This window comes from Patiria miniata, unplaced genomic scaffold (genome assembly GCF_015706575.1).
Source record: "Patiria miniata isolate m_02_andy unplaced genomic scaffold, ASM1570657v1 HiC_scaffold_16, whole genome shotgun sequence".
Classification (NCBI taxonomy): Eukaryota; Metazoa; Echinodermata; class Asteroidea; order Valvatida; family Asterinidae; genus Patiria; species Patiria miniata.
The window spans coordinates 578,276-601,966 of NW_024037054.1; the positions used below are offsets into that span (position 1 = coordinate 578,276).

The 23,691-nt window shown below is 44.1% G+C and overlaps 1 protein-coding gene across 1 annotated transcript; it reads left to right on the top strand.

Annotated features, from left to right (window-relative positions):
- The first annotated feature begins 6,449 nt into the window (after positions 1-6,449).
- On the top strand, positions 6,450-13,347 carry LOC119723179. Its single transcript, XM_038193737.1, has 5 exons — positions 6,450-6,486; positions 6,848-6,985; positions 8,790-8,969; positions 9,237-12,070; positions 12,118-13,347. The coding sequence occupies exons 1-5, from the start codon at positions 6,450-6,452 to the stop codon at positions 13,345-13,347; spliced, it is 4,419 nt and encodes a 1,472-aa protein (XP_038049665.1).
- Positions 13,348-23,691: the final 10,344 nt, after the last annotated feature.

Consider the following 23,691-nt stretch of genomic DNA (forward strand, 5'->3'; position numbering starts at 1 on the left):
CATTTCATTCCCAAATCAGGACTAAATGGTTTGATTGGTCAATTCGAATGTAGTGGTTTGAAATACAACAACAGCCGGGCGCGCATTTGCGTAACATGATACAGTGTTTTTTTAACCATTGTCTATGACGCGCAACGGGTGAATGACCGAAGACCCGATAGCGCCCGCTGATAGGTCAAAATCGAGAGGTCAAGAGGCGGTTGTCTTGCCTAATTAATCAGCGAATCTGCTCACATATCTATGGTGGCTTTAAAAAGGGACATCGCACATATATATTGACGCCAATATTCACGACATGGCCTCCATGTCGCAAATATTTGCGCCAATATTGACGCCAATATTCACGACATGGACCCAAGTCGCAAATATTGACGCCAATATTGACGCCAATATTCACGACATGGTCTCCAATTCGCAAATATTTACGCCAATATTGACGCCAATGTTCACGACATGGTCTCCAAGTCGCAAATATTGACGCCAATATTCACGCCAATATTCACGACATGGTCTCCAAGTCGCAAATATGGACGCCAATATTGACGCCAATATTCACGACATGGCCTCTATGTCGCAAATATTGACGCCAATATTGACGCCAATATTCACGACATGGTCTCCATGTCGCAAATATTGACGCCAATATTGACGCCAATATTCACGACAGGCCCCAGTTGTAAACCCACTCATGCGTGAATTTTTTTTCACAGCAACTTGGGGTGTCCGTTACCCGCACAGTCTGGCACCCAGACACACCGATCTCTGACTGAACGTTCGTCGTGAGGCGCAGTGCGAGCCATGAATGTACATGTACATTGGACGCAAGGTGACCGTTTTAGCCGATTTTCGGCTAACTTTGACAGAATGTTTGTTAAAAAAACGAGAGTTTGACAGAAAATTTGACAGAATGGAATTTTTTTGGCAGATTTCTGGCAGAATTCTGCAAAAATGGTTGTAAATTTGATTTGATGAGAAAAACAGCAAATTTGAACAAAAAATGGTACTTATTTGTTTAAAAAAGCTTCAAACAAACCCTGGCATAATGGGACAGGTTGGCTGGTCTAGGCAGAGTTTGTAATGACTCGAGTCAATGACTCGACTCGAGTCCAACTCGAGTCACAATTTTTGGTGACTCGACTCGACTCGAGTCCCTAAGGGTAAATGACTCGACTCGACTCGAGTCACTGCGAGCAAATGACTCGACTCGACTCGAGTCCCTCATCAGAAGACTCGACTCGACTCGAGCGAAGGCTAATAAGACTCGATCGAGTGCCAAATATAAAATGCGCAACTTTGCGAAAAGTATTTGCAATGACTTACGGTGCAAAATTTATGCTCACTTTACTTTGCGAATAGCAGTCATGTACAAATATACAAGTGTCACAGACTCCCACCTCATGGTTCTAGAACACACAAAATACTATCCAGGAACCAGATTTTTAAACACATTTTCTAATTCGCTGTTTCATCATTGGTTTTGGGCAATTCTTATAAAGCTTTTGGATTATTACGCTTGTTATGGCCTCCTTTTATAAATTTTGGTATAATACAAAGTGTTCAAGTAATCGTGACTCGAATTGACTCGAGCTAAATATTTGACTCGACTCGACTCGACCCGACCTTTTGACCTAATGACTCGACTCAATTCGAGTCACTTCTTTTAAAATGACGCGACTCGACTCGAGTCACTTCTTTAAAATGACTCGACTCGACTCGAGTCACAAAAATCAGTGACTCGTTACAACTCTGGGTCTAGGTGCTGAAGTTCACTGGGAAACGTGGTCGTGGCCGGATTAGCGTTTTGCCCGAAATTTACGGGATAATTTCATAACATCTTTATGTGACTATAGATTGTTTATAATGTGATTTGAACTTTAATTAAGGTAATACTACCAATCTACATGTGATTTTAAGTGTTTATAGTGTATTTCGAGTAATTCTGGGGAATTTGGCAGATTTTTGATAAATCTGACAGATTTTTTATGTGCATTTAGCAGAATTTGGCTCTGACCTTACGGTCACACTGATTGGACGTCTGTATCCTTGCAGCGAAAGAAGTTCGCGCTAACACAAACACAATATTAAAACGTGTGTACTGTATAGTAGGGTGCGCCAGACTATTTGCTTGAATTGCCTACCTAGGTTGCTAAAAAAAAAAAGGAGAATATTCACGCCTGAGTGGGTTTGCGACTTAGGCCATGTCGTGAATATTGGCGTCAATATTGGCGTCAATATATATGTGCGATGTCCCTTTAAAGCCACCATACATATCGTCCGCCATGGTCTGTTACATAGACTACAAGTACCCCACCAGGTCTTCAAATTCTAGTCCATCGAGTCTACAAATGCAATCAAAACGTAAAGAAAGAAAGGCCAAAACACTTTTGTTGAATAAAGTTGCCACATTTTGGATATTTTATCTTTAGCATTCCTGGGTCTTCATCTTATTGTCAATGTTCTCCATAAAGAGTATTCGTATTGCACTCAGCTGTTTAACCAGCTCACTAACTATACTAGGGTCTTGAAACAAAGTAAAATACCTCTATAGTTTATCAACAAAAGACAAGCAAAGTCAAGAAAAAAAATGTGTTTGCGTGAGGTATCATTATTCCCTATCGCCCAGAACATAATGATCACAGCAACCGCCACATTTAAAGCAAATATCCAACGTTTTTTTTTCAATAATTCATAAGCAATTTTGATTAGTTACGGTACGAACTTAGTTGCAGTAGCTGCTATGTATGCTATGCAAGAATGAAGGCTTATTTGATTTGTGTTTGCTGTGTTTGGTAAGAAATTTGTGCTTTATACTATCGTAGTTGTTTCTTTTTATTCGTAGATGATAGTTAGATGTGTGGATTTTATTCTTGGTCAAGTACTGTTTGTTTGGCTATGTGTATTCAACATGGCCGCCTACATTCATTGTGCCTGTGCTCGACTCGTAGTGCTTTTCTGTGTTGTTTCTATTCAACACAATTTGCAACCGGTTGGGTTCTTTGTTGATGCCGAAACAATCGCAAACGGTGCACTGTAGAGCACTATGAAAGATTACATCTTTGCACATTCCAAGTTCCCTTTGTAGTGAAATCAGGGCCTCGTCTTGGAGTAACATGGAGACTGTGCCGTACGGGATTTAATTCATCAAAGGTGCCATTAGCTAAATGGTCACAGCATGGGCAAACCTAGCCCGACTGCGTCTGGCCGTACAGTACTATCGCAAGCTCTGTAGTACGGCCAGACGCCCGATGCTTCCACAGAGACTGAATTTTGTTGGCCGCCGATGTAGCGATTTTGCTACATCTTTCGATCGCGATTATCTTTTCATCCAGGACCCAAATTTCCAAAGTTAAGGTTCGTAGTCGTAGAGCAACTCATACCTTTTCGAAAAAACGTTGTTTGGTCTCAATATTTTCATCCATCTGGCCACAAGACGAATTTCAGTCATCAGATTCCACAAATATCGTCCCCCATGCGATCCCCCATGCGATTTCAAAATGGCGGCCGCGCTGTAATGTATGCAATATGCAGGCGCGCCCGCGCAAACTCATGAATATGCATAAACAGTCTGTGACGTATGACCTCGTGTTTTTGGACGTGCGTGCGGCGGGGCCGCACGTCCAAAAACACGAGGTCATACGTCACAGACTGTTTATGCATATTCATGAGTTTGCGCGGGCGCGCCTGCATATTGCATACATTACAGCGCGGCCGCCATTTTGAAATCGCATGGGGGATCGCATGGGGGACGATATTTGTGGAATCTGATGACTGAAATTCGTCTTGTGGCCAGATGGATGAAAATATTGAGACCAAACAACGTTTTTTCGAAAAGGTATGAGTTGCTCTACGACTACGAACCTTAACTTTGGAAATTTGGGTCCTGGATGAAAAGATAATCGCGATCGAAAGATGTAGCAAAATCGCTACATCGGCGGCCAACAAAATTCAGTCTCTGTGGAAGCATCGGGCGTCTGGCCGTACTACAGAGCTTGCGATAGTACTGTACGGCCAGACGCAGTCGGGCTAGGGCAAACCAGCCTAGCAATACCCGGTTACGACCCTCCGCAGGATATAACAATATTGATGGATATTTCGGTCAATCCAGGTCCCACAAGTACAATGTGCACCAGCAACACTAGTAACTGTTCTGCTCTGAATTCCCTGCAAATGAAACTAAAACATATACCCGTAGTCAGCTGTTCGGAATTCGAAAGACCTGTCACTACCCTATTCAGACTGAAGTGTTTCAAATCCTGAAAGCAAATGGGATTCTTCGGTCCAGGGGAAGGAGGTCAGGTCGTAGGTACACATGTAAAATCCCTGTTCATCTTGGTCAAAGATTGGATCATGTTCATAATTTCCAAACTGTCTCTGAAAACCGTGTCTCTGTTCTTACTCCTGTTGTGATAAATTCTATGGACGTCTCTGATAATCCTTTGAAACTTTGTAGCTTGAACACAAGATCTCTTAAAATAAATCAGCAGATTTTGTTGAATATGCTACTAACAGCAAAGCTGATCTGTTTGCTCTAACAGAGACATGGTTTACAGAGATGGATGTTGCCCACAAGGTTGAAGCCACTCCCCCTGGTTTTAGATTATTGGATCATCCTCGGAAGAATCGAGTTGGGGGAGGTACTGCTTTAGTTTTCAGAGAACATTTCCATGTTAAGAAAATCGCTGCAGGGGAAGTAGACACATTTGAGTATTTTGAATGGTCTGTAGGGATTAATTCCTATAAACGACGACTGGTGATTATCTATAGGCCACCATACTCTGTTCACCACCCTTTTACAATTAATCGGTTTATTGGTGATTTTGCCAATTATTTAGAATCAATTGTTTAATCACCTGAGCCAGTTCTAATAACTGGAGATTTCAACATCCATGTCGACGTTCCTAATGATCCCCAGACTAATCGTTTTTTTAGTGCTTCTTGAATCTATGGGTTTCCAGCAACACGTCAACAAACCTACGCATGAGATGCGTCACATATTAGATCTTGTTATTACCCGTTAATCAGAGATAATTCTGGACAGTCCTCCTACTACACACCATCTTTTCTCTGATCACTTATCAGTTCTTTGTAACTTGAAACAAAAGAAACCACCCTTCCCCGTCAAAAAGATTGTTTATAGGGATGTCAAATCTATTGACGTTGATTCTTTGAAAGCCGACCTAGATTCTTCCAAGCAGTGTATGGATACTCCTCATGATCTCGAAGAGCTTGTCAAGTGTTACAAAACTACACTAGATGGCACCTTTAACACACGTGCCCCATTGAAGTCTAAGATGGTCACCATTAGGCCCCGTCTGCCTTGGTTTGATCGAGAAATTAAGTCAGCAGTGGGGCTAAGGAGAAAGGCAGAAAGGAAGTGGCGGCGAACTGACAAGGCATATGTGATCTTTTGGAATATAAGATTCAAAGAAATAAGGTCACTTTTCTTATGAAAGAAGCTCGTTGCAATTTTTACAAAGATTGTATTGATAGTAACAGCTCCAATCAGGGGAAATTATTCAGAGCATCAAAAAAGCTGCTGAGGCAATCGAATGATGTTCCCTTTCCACCATTCACCAATAAACTTTCACTTGCAAATGACATGGGTAGCTTCTTTGTCAATAAAATATCTAATATTCATGTTAGACTTGACGATGTAGCATCAGCCACAACAGATGGAGCACCTCATTCGATAGTACCGGAAACGTTGTCCAGTAGCATCCTGTTCGACCAATTTCGACCATTAACTGAGTCACAAGTTAAACAACTTGTTATGAAATCTGCCAAGAAATCATGTGCCGGCCCTGCACCCGATTTCACGAAGCGCTGCGACGCATCGCAACTCGAGTTACGGCGTGTAACACGTCGCAACTCGGGACGCGTCGTATCATCCATTTCACAAAAGTTGCGATGTGTTGAACGCGTCGTAAGTTCCTTGACAACGGCTTAAAACACGTCGCAAGTTACGACGTGTCTAGTGGTCATCGCAAAATAAGAAGAGTCCCTTTCTTAGCCAGTTTAATGCCATAAACATTACATGAACGAGGTTATAATACCGAGGTAATGTGTGTAAAGTTGTAAATAGAAAATTCATTGAATAATTATGAATTAGACTGGAATATTGCAGTTGAAATTTCAAGGTATAGCTATACAGTCCACTGAGAGCTTGTTTTCCTTCAAAATTGCATCGCACGACCGCCATTTTGTTGTTACGTTTAAACAAATTTTGAGCGGAGATCCGACGACTGTTTGTTGAATATCAGACGACTTTTTTACTGTACTCTGACTTAATACATGAAACAGTCACCAATTTGTGCTATAAATACACCTACGACGCATGGCACTTACGACGTGTTTTGTGAAATGGATCGCAGGACGCGTCGCAGCTGCGACGCATCGTAGGGATACGACGCGTCGCAGCGCTGCGATGTATCGTAAGTTACAAAGACTTGATGAAATCGGGTGCTGGATCCAATGCCTACCAAGCTGGTGAGTGATTGCCTTGAGGTCTTGCTTCCGGTACTTACCAGAATTATCAATTCATCTCTAGAATCTGGCGTTTTTCCTGAGGATTGGAAAGAAGCTTTGGTTTGTCCTTTGTTAAAAAAAGACAACCTCGACCTGATTTTAGAAAATTATCGACCGATTAGTAATCTACAATTCATATCTAAACTGACCGAGAGAGCAGTGTGTGACCAACTTTACTGTTACATGTCCAGACACTCCCTGTTTCCGGTTTTCCAATCGTCCTTCCGGAAGTATCACAGTACCGAGACGGCTCTCCTGAAGGTCAAAAATGATATTCTGCTGAAGATGAACTCCCAGCATGTTATTCTGCTTGTTCTTTTAGACCTAAGTGCAGCCTTCGATACCGTCGACCACACCATTCTTCTGCAACGCCTGCAGTCCAAAGTTGGCATTTCTGGCAAGGCCCTGGACTGGTTTTCATCTTATTTGTCTGGCAGGAGCCAACGTGTGTCTATTCAAGGTACTTTGTCAGAGAGGTTTGATCTCAACTGTGGTGTTCCTCAAGGATCTTGTTTAGGACCTCTTTTATTCACCGTTTATGCTTCCAGATTGTTTGACACCATTGAAGACCATTTACCTGATGCACATTGTTATGCAGATGACACACAGGTTTAGACCTGATGATACCCCCTGTCAAACAGCTGTAGCTGCGATAGAGAGTTTCAACTGATACATCAGGAAACGGTTGTTGCATGACAGACTTATGATCAATGACACCAAGACTGAGTTCTTGATCATTGGAACTTGGCAAGAGTTGCAGAAAATACACATTTCAAATATCACTGTGGGCAATTCTGATATCCCCCCAACCACATGTGTTAGAAATCTGGGGTCATGGTTCGACTCGGAAATGACAAGAATACCCACATTACCAAGGCTTGTTCTGCAGCATTCTTCCACCTTCACAGTTTTAAACGCATTAGTAAATTCCTGTCTCATGATTCTCTCTCGATGTTAACCCTAACAGTCCTGAATCCTCCAATTTCAATATAATTTTGCACACCCCCTAGGGAGTTAGGGCCACGCATTTGTGACCAGCCATCTGGACTATTGTAACAGTCTATGGTACGGTCTGCCAATGACACAGATAACAAGATTACAAAGGGTCCAGAATGCCGCCGCTAGACTAATTACCAACGCAAACAGGTTCGAACACAATAACACCAATATTATGTCAACTGTTCCGGACGAAAATTTATGAATGAACGTTTGTCTACAATCTTGTAAGTGCCGATGGAGGGCGCTGTTTCCAGTAACCAAGCAACGGACGGAAGTGAAACGAGACATGTCGCTTGTTAGTTTGTGAAGAATTATTGTGAGAAATCACTTCGTTTCTGGAGAAATGTATTATTTGAGGCCACAAACTTAGCTGATAATTGCCTCCACGGCCTGCTGAGTAAGGATCACTTTGATTAAGCTGTGTAAGAACTGCCATTTGGTTTTGTACTGGTCGCTTTCTGGTCGCTTCTTCGTCGCTTACATGTAATTTGCAAATCACATATTCGGGGGGATATTCGCTTATCGTTATCGTTGGATCATTCTTGTGTTGTTTGACTGTTAAATATTTCGAAGGTTCATCGTACTACATTGTCGCGTGACTGTATGCATGGCCACCTAAAGTGTCTTGTTGACTAGTACAGCAAGCTACAGAGTGTATAACATTTGCAGTGTACGACTTTGGAGGCATTTCATGTACTGTGCGATATTGGAGATCATCACTGTGTGAGCATTATCTTTTAACAGAGAAGTGAGAATTACATGTAACTGTGCCAATGCTCTGGAGATAAAGATTACTCACAATCCTGACAGTTTGTTGAATAAATGATGAATATAAGACATATGTGTGTTTGCAGTAAACTGTTAAACAAGCGCCACTAACAGACAGTGGTCGTTAGTGAATCTACACAGCCTAACTCCCCCACATTTTCCGTACAAAACCAAAGGTGTACTAACTGAACACTGTACACTATTGTGACTGTAAGTAACTTTAAGCTGCATTGTGAGTGAATAATTATCAACAGCAAAGATGAGTAACCCTGGGAGTTTGCACGACAGTTTGGACCAAGAAACATCAAGCAGGGAAAGGCTAGTGAAGCTCCATAAATCTCGTGGTGGCCATGCTTCGAACATTAAAAGAAAATATAAAGATTTCCACATTTCTGTGGACACGAAGCTTGATTTGGAGACTGTTAGAAATAGACTGGCCTCATTAGAGTCTGCAGTTGTAAAATATCAGGAAGTCCATGCAGACTGTGTTCGCCTAGCATCAGAGGTGGACAAGGACAAGCTGCCGAAATATGAAGAAGACTTCAATGAAATCGAAGAACTCATGAAGGCGGCTCGCAATACATACAGTGAACTGGTCATTGATCTGAAAGACGACGTAGCCCCAAACGACAACATAGCACATAGCCCGGTCGACCGCATCAAGTGCCAGAGCCAAGGTTGCAGCCAAAAGGGCAGCACTCCGTGTCAAGGCCAAGTTCCTGAAACGACAGCAGGAGTTGGAGCTTGAGCAACTGAAGCAGAAAATCCAGATGGATGAACAGTTGCTGAAACAGAAAGCTGCAATGGAGTCCCTGCAGCTTGAAACAGAGATGGAGATAGCTATTGCGGAGGAGGAAGCATTAGCCAAGTTCACTGACCCCCCCCCCCCCCCCCACTGCACAACGGTGAAGCGTAGAACCAGGCAGCCACTGGTGATCATGCAGTCTTGAACTCGGAACCAGACTGTGGTGAAGGAGGGTTACCAGTTCAGCAACCCTTATCCACCAATGCTGCAGCAGAGATACCGACAACAGACTGTCCAAGGAGTAACGACGTTCAAAACTCCAAGCTAAAACCACTTGCGAAGGCTTGGCCGACTCCCTCAAAGGAACCGGAAGGTGTCATCCTAACACTGCAGCGTCAGATGTTAGATGTTATGAACCTTCCGAAGACCAGTTTGATGTCCTTTGATGGCAACCCCATGAACTACTGGGCGTTCATGAACTCGTTCGACAGTTGTGTGGGGAACTCGTCTGTCAGCAATGGAGCCAAGTTGAACAGACTGTTCGAGTACTGCAAGGGAAAAGCAGCTCGCGTCATCCAGCCATGCGCAATGATGAAACCCTCGGAGGGTTATGCCAAGGCACGGACACTCCTGAAGGAGAGATTCGGCAATGAATTCAAGATATCGCAGGCCTGGGTCGACAGAGTATGCGAGGGCCCTGTTCTCAAATCGAACAGTGCCGAAGCCCTGCAAGATTTTGCTGATGATGTCCAAGGCTGCATGGAGACGCTTAAAGCCATGAACAAGCTCAATGAGATTGACTCTCGTATGAGGATGGTAAAAGTTGTGGAACGGTTACCATTCTTCCTGCAGTCCAGATGGCGTAAAGAGGCAGTGAAGACAGTTGAAGCAACTGGTGACTACCCCAACATCAACAAGCTGGCCAAATTCCTGAATGTGGCTGCCAACGAGGCCAATGACCCCGTATTTGGATCCCTAAACACCAAGTACAAGGACCCAAAACCACCAAGCAGACCTGGAAATCCAAGGCGAGGGACAACTTTCAATGTTCATGCCAAAGTCGGCATGACACAACAGTCATCAGAGTCGAATAAGAAGTTTGGTACATCATCAGGGAGAGACGGACAGTCAAGGCCGTGCCATCTTTGCAGAGGAAATCATCGTCTTGACGCCTGTGATGACTTCAAGAAAATGTCTTCGCAGAAGCGAATGGAGGTGGTGAAAGGTAAAAGGCTCTGCTTCAACTGCTTGCTGGCAAGTAACCATGTAGCTCGATGGTGCAGGAAGAAGAGCGGTTGTGACAAAGAGGGATGTACCCGACGACATGCCAGTTTGCTGCATGATGCGATGCAGTATGCCACCAGTGTGACAGTTCAGAAGGATGCACAGGGTGGAGGTGGAACCAAGGCTGACTCACCAACCGTGGGTGCCAAAAGCTGTGTATGCGGTCCTTCTGAAAGAAAACCAGTGAAGGTAGTCCTGCCCATAGTGACGGTGAATGTCAGAGGTAAAGGCCAACACAGCTTTGTCCAGACTCATGCACTTCTCGATCCTGGCAGTAACAAAACATTTTGCTCCCAAGCTCTGCTCGACAAGATGGGCCTTGAGGGAGAGAAAACCAACCACCTGTCCCTTGAAACGCTCAATGATGGAAGCGATGCTGAAGCCTTTCAGGTGGCTTTGGAGGTGACTGGAACCATTGGGAAGATGCGGAAAAGGGAGGTCATCCAACTACCGAGAGTGTATGCCCTGGCCAAATTCCCAGAGCTGAAGAGTTGTGTGGCCACATCAGCTGACACAAAACAATGGCAGCACCTTCAAGACATTGACATACCCCGGATGGACGAGACTGAAGTCACCATACTGGTGGGACAAGACGTTCCACAGGCATTGATACCGCTGGAAGTGAGACGAGGCAATGCTGACGAGCCTTATGCAACGAGAACTGCACTTGGATGGACCGTCAATGGACCAATCGGTGGGGAGCTGCACCATGGGAAGGCTGAGTTCAATTTCATACAAGCATGCACGAAGCCAGAGGTCAGCCTTGATGCCCAAGTCGAACAGTTCTGGAAGCTCGACACACCCCAAGTGCTGGCAGCACGCGTTCCTCAGATGTCTGTCAATGACAAGAAAGTGATTGATGTGTGGGAATGCTCTCTGACTATGGTTGACACGCACTATCAGATGGACATCCCCTTCAGGGTTCTGCCACCACAGTTGCCAAATAACAGATCCCTTGCTGAGAAGAGGCTGCAGAGTCTTGGACGACGTCTTGCCAAGAACCCTGAAATGCACGATAGATACAAGGCTGAAATCGAGAATCTACTGGACAAGGGATATGCAGAACGTGTGCTGAGCAGTGACATTGATGCTTCGCCAGGTGGGACCTGGTATTTGCCTCATCATAATGTGGTCAACCCCAACAAGCCCGAGAAACTCCGCATAGTCTTTGACTGTGCTGCTGAATATGCAGGAACATCTCTGAACAAGAATGTTATGCAAGGCCCCGACATGACCAACAAGCTGATTGGCGTATTGGTGAGGTTCAGAGAGCAAAGAGTAGCAGTTATGGGTGATATAGAGGCGATGTTTCACCAGGTCAAGGTGACTCCATCCCACAGAGATGTTCTGAGATTCTTGTTGTGGAGAGATGGAGACATAGCCAACCAGCCTGAAGTCTTCAGAATGGCAGTCCATCTCTTCGGAGGTGTTTGGTGCCCGAGCTGTGCAAGTTATGCTCTCCACAGAACGGCTGAAGACCACAAGGACGAATTTGATTATGAAGTCATCACCACTGTGATGGAAAACTTCTACGCAGATGACTACTTGAAGTCAGTGGAGAATGACGAGAAGGCCATGAAGTTGGTGGAACAACTGTGCAAGCTGCTATCTATGGGTGGTTTTCGGCTAACCAAATGGTTGTCAAACAGTCGGAAGGTCATCGAATCCATCCCGCTGGAGGAAAGAGCCAAGAGCGCTAAAGAAGTCGACCTGGACAATGGATTACTACCTGTTGAGAGAGCACTTGGAGTGCACTGGGACACACACACACGGATTTTCTTTGTATCAAAATAAAGCCAAAAGAGAAGGGTTACACCAGAAGAGGTCTTCTGAGCATCGTGAGTTCTGTATATGATCCAGTTGGATTCGTGTGCCCATTTGTGCTCCAAGCAAAGAAGATCTTCCAAGATGAGTGCAAGAGAGGAAAAGACTGGGATGACGAACTAGAGCCAGGAAACCTTGAGCAGTGGATGAAGTGGCTGCAGGGTCTACCCAAGCTGGAAGAATTCAGTGTTCCCAGGTGTATCGTACCTCAAGAGTTTGGGACACCCACCAGTGTACAGCTACATCACTTCTGCGATGCGTCTATGGTTGCTTATGGAGCAGTATCTTACATCAGGCTGGTAGACAACCGGGGACATATCCACACCTCATTCTTGATGGGAAAATCAAGACTGGCTCCCATGAAGTCGATGACCATTCCACGACTTGAGCTCTCGGCAGCAGTCATGGCAGTGCGGGTGGACAGTATTCTGCAACGTGAAATGAGGCTGGAGGTTCAGAGTACCACATTTTGGACTGATAGCCAGATTGTCTTGCAATACATCAAGAACACCTCGAAAAGATTCCAGACCTTCGTCACCAACAGAGTGAATGTCATTCACGATGGTTCGCTGCCAGCTCAATGGATGTATGTGGATACACGCTCTAACCCAGCAGATGACGCCTCCAGAGGGCTTGATGCCAAGCAGATGTTATGCCAATCAAGATGGAAACAGGGGCCGGCGTTCCTGTCAGCGGATGAGACAGCTTGGCCAGTGGAGCCTGAAGCAAGTCCGGACCTGCTCCAAGATGACAAGGAAGTCAAGCATGAGGCAAAGACTTGTGCTGTGGAGGCAGTTGCTCCAGACGATGTCATCAACACACTGCTGAAGAGGTATTCGAGCTGGCATCGCTTGAAGAAGATAGTGGCGTGGTTGTTGCGGTTCAAGGTGTGGCTCCTCAATCACAGACAGCAGGAACCACAAGTGTCCTTACAGGTTCACGACGTACAGGCAGCTGAGAAGGCAATCATTGCACACCTGCAGGAGAAGCACTTTGGTGAGGAAGTGCGTGCTTTGAAAACAAACGGGACGATTTCCAGGAAGAGCGCAGTATACAGCCTGGACCCTGTGATGGATGATGATGGTCTGCTGCGAGTTGGAGGGAGGTTAAAGATGGCGCCACTCACAGAACAAGCAAAGCACCCACTGATAGTACCCAGAGAACACCATGTAGCTGAGATGCATCATCAGACACTACCATGAGAGGAAGTCAGCACACTCGGGGAGGGAGTATGTGCTGTGCCTGACGAGGGAGCGCTTTTGGATTCCTAGAGCGCGCCCACTCATCAACAGAGTACTTCGTGACTGTGTTGTCTGCAGGAGGATCAGAGGAAAGACATGTGCCCAGAGAATGGCTGACCTACCTAAAGACAGAGTTACTCCCGGAGACCCTCCTTTCACTTGTACCGGAGTGGACTGCTTCGGGCCTTTTTTCGTCAAGAGGGGACGCAGCCAGGAAAAGAGATATGGTTGCTTGTTTACATGCTTGACGAGAGCCATACACATTCAGAAGCTCAACCAGATGGACTCGGCCTCGTTCATCAATGCTTTGGTGAGGTTTTCAGCAAGGAGAGGAATGCCAAGAGGATGCGGTCTGATAATGGGACGAATTTTGTAGGTGGCGAACGGGAGCTGAGAGAATCCATCGAGAAGTGGAATCAGAGCAACAAGACCAAAGAGTACCTCCTGTTGAACGAGATTGAATGGCAGTTCAACCCTCCGACGGCCTCACACATGGGGGGCGTCTGGGAACGCCAAATCAGAACAGTACGCAAGGTCATCAACTCTGTGCTCAGGGACCAAGTGCTGGATGATGAGCGATTGGACACCTTATTTTGCGAGGTGGAATCCGTTGTGAATGGACGCCCAATCACTCCCGTCTCCGACAGTCCCGATGATGCAGAAGCTCTGACCCCAAACTACCTGCTGCTGCTCAGAGCTGGCCAGCCTGCACCTCCAGGGAACTTCATCAAGCAGGATGCGTATGGACGGCGCTGGAGACATGTGCAGCTGCTTGCAGATCAGTTCTGGAAGCGCTGGATACGCGAGTATCTCCCAACTCTACAGCTGAGGAGAAAGTGGATAGATCCCCAGAGGAACGTGGTTGCAGGAGACACTGTACTGATCATGGAGGAGACTACACCAAGGAGGAACTGGCCCTTGGGACTCATCACGAGGACATTTCCAGGCAAGGATGGACTTGTGAGGACGGCTGAGGTGAAGACTCGCCAGAACATTGTGGTCAGACCTGTCGACAAGCTCTGCCTGCTTGAGTCAGCTGACTGAGATTTTAAACAATCAGGATTGAAGGCCAGAATAATGCCTCCTGATTGGGAGTGTACGACATGCTCTACTCTTAAAATCTCAATATTCACCACGTTTATGCTACTCTGCCACAAAGCCCAAGAGACAGTTTACATTTTGATTTATCTTAATTTTGTGAGATATACTGTTCGGAACCAGTTGACAGATGTCTTTAAACTTTGATCTCAAATGTATATGTAGTTTATGTGTTGCCAGAGAGTCAGTGGTACTTAAGTTTTGTATGTTTATTGTTTAAGTATTTGTAAATGTTCACTTGTTAATGTTCGCATTTAAGGGGCCGGAACGTTCCGGACGAAAATTTATGAATGAACGTTTGTTTACAATCTTGTAAGTAAAGCTGAAGAATTATTGTGAGAAATCACTTCGTTTCTGGAGAAATGTAGTTATTTGAGGCCACAAACTTAGCTGATAATTGCCTCCACGGCCTGCTGAGTAAGGATCACTTTGATTAAGCTGTGTAAGAACTGCCATTTGGTTTTGTATTGGTCGCTTTCTGGTCGCTTCTTCGTCGCTTACATGCAATTTGCAAATCACATATTCGGGGGGATATTCGCTTATCGTTATCGTTGGATCATTCTTGTGTTGTTTGACTGTTAAATATTTCGAAGGTTCATCGTACTACATTGTCGCGTGACTGTATGCATGGCCACCTGAAGTGTCTTGTTGACTAGTACAGCAAACTACAGAGTGTATAACATTTGCAGTGTACGACTTTGGAGGCATTTCATGTACTGTGCGATATTGGAGATCATCACTGTGTGAGCATTATCTTTTAACAGAGAAGTGAGAATTACATGTAACTGTGCCAATGCTCTGGAGATAAAGATTACTCACAATCCCGACAGTTTGTTGAATAAATGATGAACATAAGACATATGTGTGTTTGCAGTAACCTGTTAAACAAGCGCCACTAACAGACAGTGGTCGTTAGTGAATCTACACAGCCTAAATCCCCCACATCAACTGCATAATATTTTATAATGTTTTATACAGGATTAATTTTAAAATTATTTTATTAACATTCAAAGCCATTCACGGCCTTTTTCCAAGATACTTACAGGATCTCGTTACTGCTAGGAAAGAATCCAGATACCATCTCCGATCAGCGAACAACGGACCCTTTTTGGACTATCCTAGCGGCAAAGTACCCACACTCGGTGACAGGGCCTTTCAACGGCAGCCCCTAAGCTATGGAATGCCTTGCCATGGCACATACGTAGTGAACACAAACTTGCTTCTTTTAAATGTAAATTAAAAACTTTTCTTTTTAATGTAGCATTTGTAAATTAATGTATTTTTAAGGGTTTTAATGCATCTTATTCCTATTTCTAGCGTCACCGTGCCGGGTAGCTTAATTGATGATGCTTAATTAATTCGTAGGTAGGGTTGGAGGCGTCTATGTCTGGGAAAGATCGAGACATCACCGATGGCAGCAGGGTTAGGCTTAAGTAATATATTCTCCCTGTTGGCGAGACACCGTATCCCCATACTGCGGTTTGGGCACTGGCGCGGTGTCATGACTTTATACATGTATAATACCGTAATCTTTCTGTCTTTTTATTCACTATGATGTACTTTACATTTATTGTTGATTCTGTAATGCGCTTTTGATTATTTATATGCAAAAGGCGCATTATAAATTTAAATTATTATTATTATTATTAACGTGTGCCCAACGTTTTTGGAAATTTGGGAGTACGTTCGTGTAAGTTGTCTTTCGTTCGTGACACGTTTGGCATCATATGGAAAAGTAGTCTCTTTTGCTACACCGATATGGACGTGTTTCCGTGTTACACACAAAACGGGTTAGCCGCAGTCGCTCCGAATCCGGTCCACCGGTGAAAAAAATGGTTTTAGTCGCCCAACGAAAAAACTTATAAACCGGGGTCGCCCGGCATTCCAATCTCTATATATTTTCCTACGAAATTCCAAAATTTCACTCGAATAGAGCATTCAGTGTCGTCGGACCAGCTTTCTAAAAACGCTTTTACGAGGGACCAGAGCGTCCTTTTTCAGTGTAATCACACGCAGTTTTACCCTCACGCATCAGATGGGGCAAGTTTGCGAAGCTGTAACTCGGCAATGCATTACGCAATGACAGTGGGTTTTCCGGCATTCTCTGCGTTAGTTACCTCCCCATATCATATGTAAAACTCGTTTTGATTGGCTGAGAAATGTCGTCGGAATGAAAGAAAACTTGAAGCCCATCGTTCTGCTATCCAATGGTATTCGTCGTGACCTAGCGCTGGGATTAGCATAACATTCGCGTGACGTCATGTCCACTGACAAGCTTCTAGCTAGCCGCGCGGTGGATGTGACTGGATTAGCTGTATTTTATGCTCTCTGAACGGAAAAATATGAAATATATGAAATGAAATTGGCACTTACTATGTTTTTGCCACATGCAGTGTTTATCTTACATGAACTTATACGGTTTTTCCACAGGAAATTGAAGGAATTCGTCGAAGAAGTGAAGTGCAGTGAAGGTGGTCCGTACCATTACTATATAGGGAATACCATTCGGCACGCGCGCAGTGGCGTGGTCAATTCAAGTGCATGATTGCAAGCCCAGCAGTGTCCGTAACTTATTTGGGATTTTCGTATGGCTAAAATTCATGTGAGATCTTCTTTCAGGTTGCTTTATTTTCATTGTGTTTTTCACTATGTCCTGTATTTTGCCATAGAGAAAGATGATGTTTCCAATGTGTAGGCCTGTGTAAACACCTGTTGTTTATTGGAGTTACGCGTTGCGGTTTACCCATTTGTCACAATGGACTCTTCGGTACTGGACGAATGCATACTTGCTACACATAGGAGTTATGCATAATGCATGATTGGGCATTGACCCATTCAGTACACGCGTAGCGTGTCCCGAAGGTCACATAGACACACAACTGATTTTTTGAGACTTTAGCCATGAAACTTTTCCATATGAGTTGTATTCGTTAGCGGTTCGCAGAGGTGCGCTGGGGTCTGGGAAAATTTTTGAACATGTTCAAAATTTTGAGCGGGCGACAACGTATAGTGATCAATACGCTATGTATACGTTGAGCATTCGCTGTGTGAACGTTTCGCACGTTGGGTGTAGGTTGCTTCTTCGTCAGCTGTTTGGACATTATAGGCTACGTCCAACAAGGATCTTTGTCATATTGCGAATGTCCAAAGGAGTTTGTCTAACGAATGGCTAACAAATGTGACGACGGGGACTTGGAGAGCGTATTTATAGGTCAGCGGAGACACGTCACGTGACCGACCGGCCGCAGCATGCACGCTAGGCATACGTTGGCCGTTCGTTGCGTACGTTCAGCATTCGTTGGATGGACGCTACGCATGTGCGTCCGCTCCAGCCAGACGGAATTGTGGGGTGATAGAATTGTGTTCCCATTATCCCTTTTTCTAAAGATTCTCTTCTGGGGTGATGTTTTTTCTATTGTGAAAATAGTGGGGTGATGTGTCCCGAAAGGAACATCACCCCACAGGTGGGGTATGGTCAGAACTGTCATTCGTTACTATGGACGCTAGTTATATGCTCAGCGAGGCGCGGCTCTAGAGCCAATATTTGGGGGGGGGGGCTAGGAGGGCGGATCCAGAATTGTTTGCAGGGAGGCGTGCTGAAATGTAGACGGTTTTTTTTCTCCGGACACTTACACCTCCGAAAATCAAATTTTTGGGGGGGGGGGGGCTAGACAACAATTTTTTTTTTGGGGGGGGGCTAAAGCCCCCCTAGGGCCCCCCCCCCCCTTAGAACCGCCACTGTCTCAACACTCGTTCCTCATTTGTTGGGCATTCGTCTTATACGTCAGGAGTTCGCTAAAAAAATACCAGATTTTGGCGGAGAATTTGACGCTGGAGTACTAGGCTATAATGCCTAATGCCTACTCATTATTTTGAATGATTTTTAACATGATTTTAGCGCGCTAAACCGAATGAAGCGGTGTTTTGGCTGCTTATTTGCCGAAACTGAGCAGGGAAACCTCTAAAAGGCAAATGTTATTGGCTAAACCATAGCTCATGTATAAAACATATACTATGTACAGACATAAGTTGCTAATTTTTGATGTCTTTGTTTGTGATGTTTTTAAGGCAAAATCGTTATAGAAATAGAGTTCACCATTTGTTTAGGACCAAACATTGTGTTCGGGGTTGGATTGTTGAATATAATGTATAATATAATTTCATACAATATAAATTGTATGAATACATAGCGAAAGTTGATAATAAGCAGGACAAGTTCTTTTCAGAACTAAATATAGTAAAGCAGTAGTTATTACCACATTGTGTTACCGCAAACCGAAACGATACAAATATATTGTAGTTAAAAACAATTGTCAACTTTGCTTACATTCTTAATTTTATTTCATTAATTATGAAAATAATATTAAGCACAAAATGCCTGGAGGCATAATCAGTGTCAGTTGTTTTTGTTTTTGTGAGCAAATAATATCAACAATTTTAACCACATTTAATCATGAAACCGCGAGTGAATTACACATGTCCCGTTCATTGATTTACAGTAAAAAAAAAAAAAAGTAAATGAGTAAAAAAAAGGGAAGCCCAAACGGCAGGACCATTTTTTAATAAAGATCTGCATGTAGCACTTTCAAAATCAAGCATAGTATGAAAGCCCAATTAATAAGCTTTCTTTTAGTACAAGAATCATTCAAATCACTCATGTACTTTTCAAGTTACGGAATTTTAAACACAGACACCAAAATGCGAAGCGAATTTGATGTCATGAAACATTCGCCGCGAAATTGGCCCGAGTTGAAATAATATTATGTTCAACTTTTACGAATTCGCTGCGCGAATACTTGCCATGACGTCACAATATTCGCGTTCGCGCCGAGTATGAATCGGGCTTAAGTGTTATTTAAGCAAAACGAAAACAATTCACATAGGGGTGTATGTGATTGGTTTCGTTTTGGTGAAAGAACACTTACCTTTTTTGTGTGATCCGTGGACAGAACTTTAAAACGGTGTTTTTTATGAAGTAATTTTGCAAAATAATGCAGCAATTTTGCGAAATAATGCAATAATTTTGCAAAATAAAGCAAGAGTATATTGCGAAGTAATGCAAACGTTTTTTATTCAATCCTCAGATAGCGTATGCAGCAATACATGAATACTGTCGCGTGTTAATTTTGCAATAGGCTACTATTGTGTTATTTTGCAATATTATCACATTTTTTTCGCAATACATGTACCGGTAAGTATTGCTTTTTTCGCAGTGTTGCGGAGAAAAGCAATACTTATTGAGAAAAAAATGTGATAATATTGTAAAAAAAACAACGCAATAGTATTGCAAAATAACGCGATAGTATTAAGGGAATAACAGTGTGAGGAGCCGGTCTTCACTGCGTGATAATGACCGGGTTTGGGGGTGACCGCTGTTAATGGACCGAGACGAAACGAAATAAATAGTTAAAATGCTCCAATTTTGTGACTTTCTTTCGGCGATATTTCCAGACTTTTTTGTGTTCATGTTCATGGGCCATATTTTAACTTATGCCTGATACCTTGTGTCTTCAATAAGCGTTGTTATATACACAGCCGGGCCCAGGCTGCGCTGGACAACGTCTTCATTGCGTACGCGTACGACGTCCGGGGTTTGGACTTCTGCTGCCGTAGCGAAACAAATTACAACAATGTTTTCATATTTTTACCTGATGGAGGAAGCTGAAATTTCGTTTACACATTCCTTGTGTCCAGAATTACAAAGATGCTTGGTTTAGGAAAGGTAAATATGTCGATGGGCGAAGTGTTTAAAGAAAATAAATCGTAGATCTACGCTTTCGTCGTAAACATCCTCAGTATGAGCTCCGTGCGCTACCAAAAGAGGGCGCCCTTTTACCTAGCAACGACGTCCAATGGGCGGTACATTTCGCTGGTTGACGCGCAACGTTCCTTGTGTGTGACGCGCGTACAACAGGGGATTTGTTCTATGTACACGCAGTGGCCGCGCTTATGCAGCAAATGAATTGCAGTCAGGCAAGATGGCGTCGGTCGGTCACCCCCAACTGTACTTCCTTTGCCGGTGAGGGGGTACTTGTGAACGGAGCGGATACTGCACTGCTGTACGATGTCGTTTTAAAACTTCCTTTTACGCGCGCGCACCCATAGCAACTGTGTTGCGTACGCGCGCGTCAGTCTCACGCGAAGGTGGTTGAGCGCATGTGCAGTGCTGTATTGTTACAAGCTGCAGTATGACTGTTGTAAATTTGGCCAATCATTGCCTTCCATGGGGCTGGATCAATGCTGGTTCAGGGGCCATTTTTTCGCTTGTTCTTTGAAGCCGGTGACACATGAAAATCCGACTCCTATGAAAATCGGACCCCTATTTCCCTATTATTGGTTGATCCCTCGCGAAACGACCCTAAAAATAGCATAGTATCGTACTCACGCGTGCGCAGTACTACCAATGAGTCCACATTCATGGAGTCGGATATTCACGCTACACCGGTCTTTATATCACCGTTAATACACCCCACGTGATCGAGTCTCGACCAATCGGAAACCATCAACTGTCCAAGGTATTTATTAATGCAAAATAACGCAGTACTGCAAAAATAATATTATCGCGTTATTTTGCAATACTGCGAAAAATTTAAGAATTGTGATAATAATGCAAATTACACGCGATATATTATTGCAGCATAACGCAGTAGTATAGTAAATTAGCATGCGATAGTATACAAATACAGCATGATTTGAGGGGAAGTACATGTACTGGGAATTACTGGTCCCGAGGTGTAGGTCAGCTTGACTACCTCTCGACGCGAGCGGAGGGAGGTAGTCAAGCTGACCTACACCGACGGACCAGTAATTCCAACTATTTTCCAGAAATAAACAATGCTGTATATGTTTTATTACACCTCATATAAATATTTAGTTGCCTCACTGTCTTTTAGAAGCCTCACTGCCGGCCTTGTCGATAACGGCCTTCGTAGATTTTGCATCTTTATTCCTCGTCAAGTACATGAAATAGTCTGGTGCCAACAATCTTTAATGTGTTTTTACTGCAGTAGTAACAGGATTACATTTACAACAACAGACTGGTTCCGTAAAGATTACATGCCATAGACTACATGTATACGAGGCGGGTTCCAGAGGGGAATTTGGTACTACATGTACCAGAAAAACTACCACACGGCATCGAGCTGGATACTCACCGGGGTGACGTCACCTGGCTGGGCGCGTATCATTTTTACTTCCCGGACGCGCGGCGGAATCGGCCAATGACGCGCTCCAATTTGACATGAATATTTATGAGGTGTATTAATATCAAATACGCTATCTGATGATTGAAACCACTTGTGCGTTACTTTACAATACTATTATTTCGCAAAATTATTGCATTATTTCGCAAAATTACTTCATTATTTCGCCAAACTATTGCGTTACCGGGATTTCACAAAACTATTGCGTTATTTTAATTTTTGTTTTCGCTTTTAAAACCTGGCACGAACCGGCTTCTTTATTTATTAAATAATAAAAATCGAGAATTGAAAATATGGCCTTCGTTATCTGAAGCCAGATGACATTCGCGCATCGCGTCAGGCCGCTGGTAATGTCGGGTCTAGGTTTTATTATAACACCTCAGCAACATATTCTGTGTCTTGATTGGCTGAGAGCGAGTCACATGATACTTTCAATTTTTTGCTATCTTTCTGTGCACTGCCAAAAGTACTATACCCGTAGCAACCAAAGTACTATACCATTGGCAACCAAAGTACTATTTCCACGGCGCGGTATTTGTGTGCAAATGGACACTTGTGTGCGCGTTGCGCGTAGCGCGTATTGTTCCAAAGAGAGCGCGCCGCAGACTTGGGTTCAAACATTTCGTGAAGGGGAAGTTTGGAGGAGAGAAGTACATTTTCCACCAATTTTGTATTGGAATTGAAGTTTATTTCAACTGTGTTCAGATTTAAATAGTTTAAAATATTAAAATCAATCTAAAAATTAATGTGGCCTGACGTTGCGAACTTAGCAAGTTCTTCTTCAGAGGCTAAAACAGAAATGACAGAGGTACATACATTAACATGGGGGTGCACACAAACATGCAGGGATGAAAGAAGAAACACAAAAGGAGGATTAGGTGCGAAAGGTGTGGAAAGATGCAGGGGAGGGTGGATGAGAGAACAAAGAAACAAAGGGAGATGGCAAACCACAAGGGGTCTGGTATGAACAGGGGAGGGACCAGAAAGGGGAAGGATCAAAGGTCACAGGGAGTGGGAACGGACAAAAGAGTGTGGGAGTGAAGGGGGATTATGCAGGGGGGGGAACAGTATGGAGGTGGAAAGGGATGAAAGATGGGGAAAGATGGGGAAACACAAACAATGAAGACCAGGTGGATTATCTGTAACAGAAGACAATGGAGGAAGAAAAATATTAATCATTTCCAAGTTGGATGTTGAGACCATGTGGTTGAATAGTTCGAAGACGATTCATCCACACTTTCTCTCTGCTGAGGCGAACTGAGTCCTTGCGATGGCCAAGAGATTCAATGCCCTGCAAAATCATATCAGAAATGGAGTGGTTAGGCAGGTTGAAGTGATGACCAACAGGGGTGTCTAGTTTCTTGGTGTTGACCGTTGACCGGTGGGCATAGAAACGCTTCTTGAGCGTATTCTTAGTCTCACCTACATACTGCACTCCACAGACCCTGCAAGAAATAAGATATATGACATTAGGGGTGTTACAAGTGATGTTACCAATGGTTCTGTGGGTAGTGACAGAAGAGTGGCCAGAAAAGGAGTCAGACTCCTGGATATGAATCTGGCAGACAACACATCTGGAACTGCACTTGAAAGTACCATGCTGGGTGGGAGGGGATGCATCTAAGGATGGGACTTCAGCTCGAACAATCAAGTCCCGTAGATTTCGAGGACGCCTGTAAGCCAATGTGGGGCCGTTGGGGATGGCGCGGGCAAGGCGATCTGAAGTATGGAGGATATGATGATTGTCATTAGTGATTTTGCGAAGGGGAGGGAGATTGGGGTGAAACGTGGTAACCAAGGGAATCATGGGTTTGGCCATGGCATCAGGGGCCTTTCCTGTGAGAGCTAGATTTCTGGGGATAGCTTTAGCTCTGGCAATGGCACGATGAACTTGGCGAGAGCTGTGACCCCTGGCCACCAAGTTGTTCCTCAGTATCTGTGTATGGCGGGAGAAATCGGAATCATTAGAACAAATTCTTCTGAGTCTGAGTGCCTGGCTAAACGC

Bases quoted from the DNA above. Each gene is read 5' to 3' on its own strand.
- LOC119723179 (XM_038193737.1), top strand. From the start codon at position 6,450: ATGAAATCGGGTGCTGGATCCAATGCCTACCAAGCTG. The intron at 6,487-6,847 runs GTGAGTGATTGC...TTGTTCTTTTAG, and splicing joins ATCCAATGCCTACCAAGCTG to ACCTAAGTGCAGCCTTCGAT. The intron at 12,071-12,117 runs GTGCACTGGGAC...ATCAAAATAAAG, and splicing joins CTGTTGAGAGAGCACTTGGA to CCAAAAGAGAAGGGTTACAC.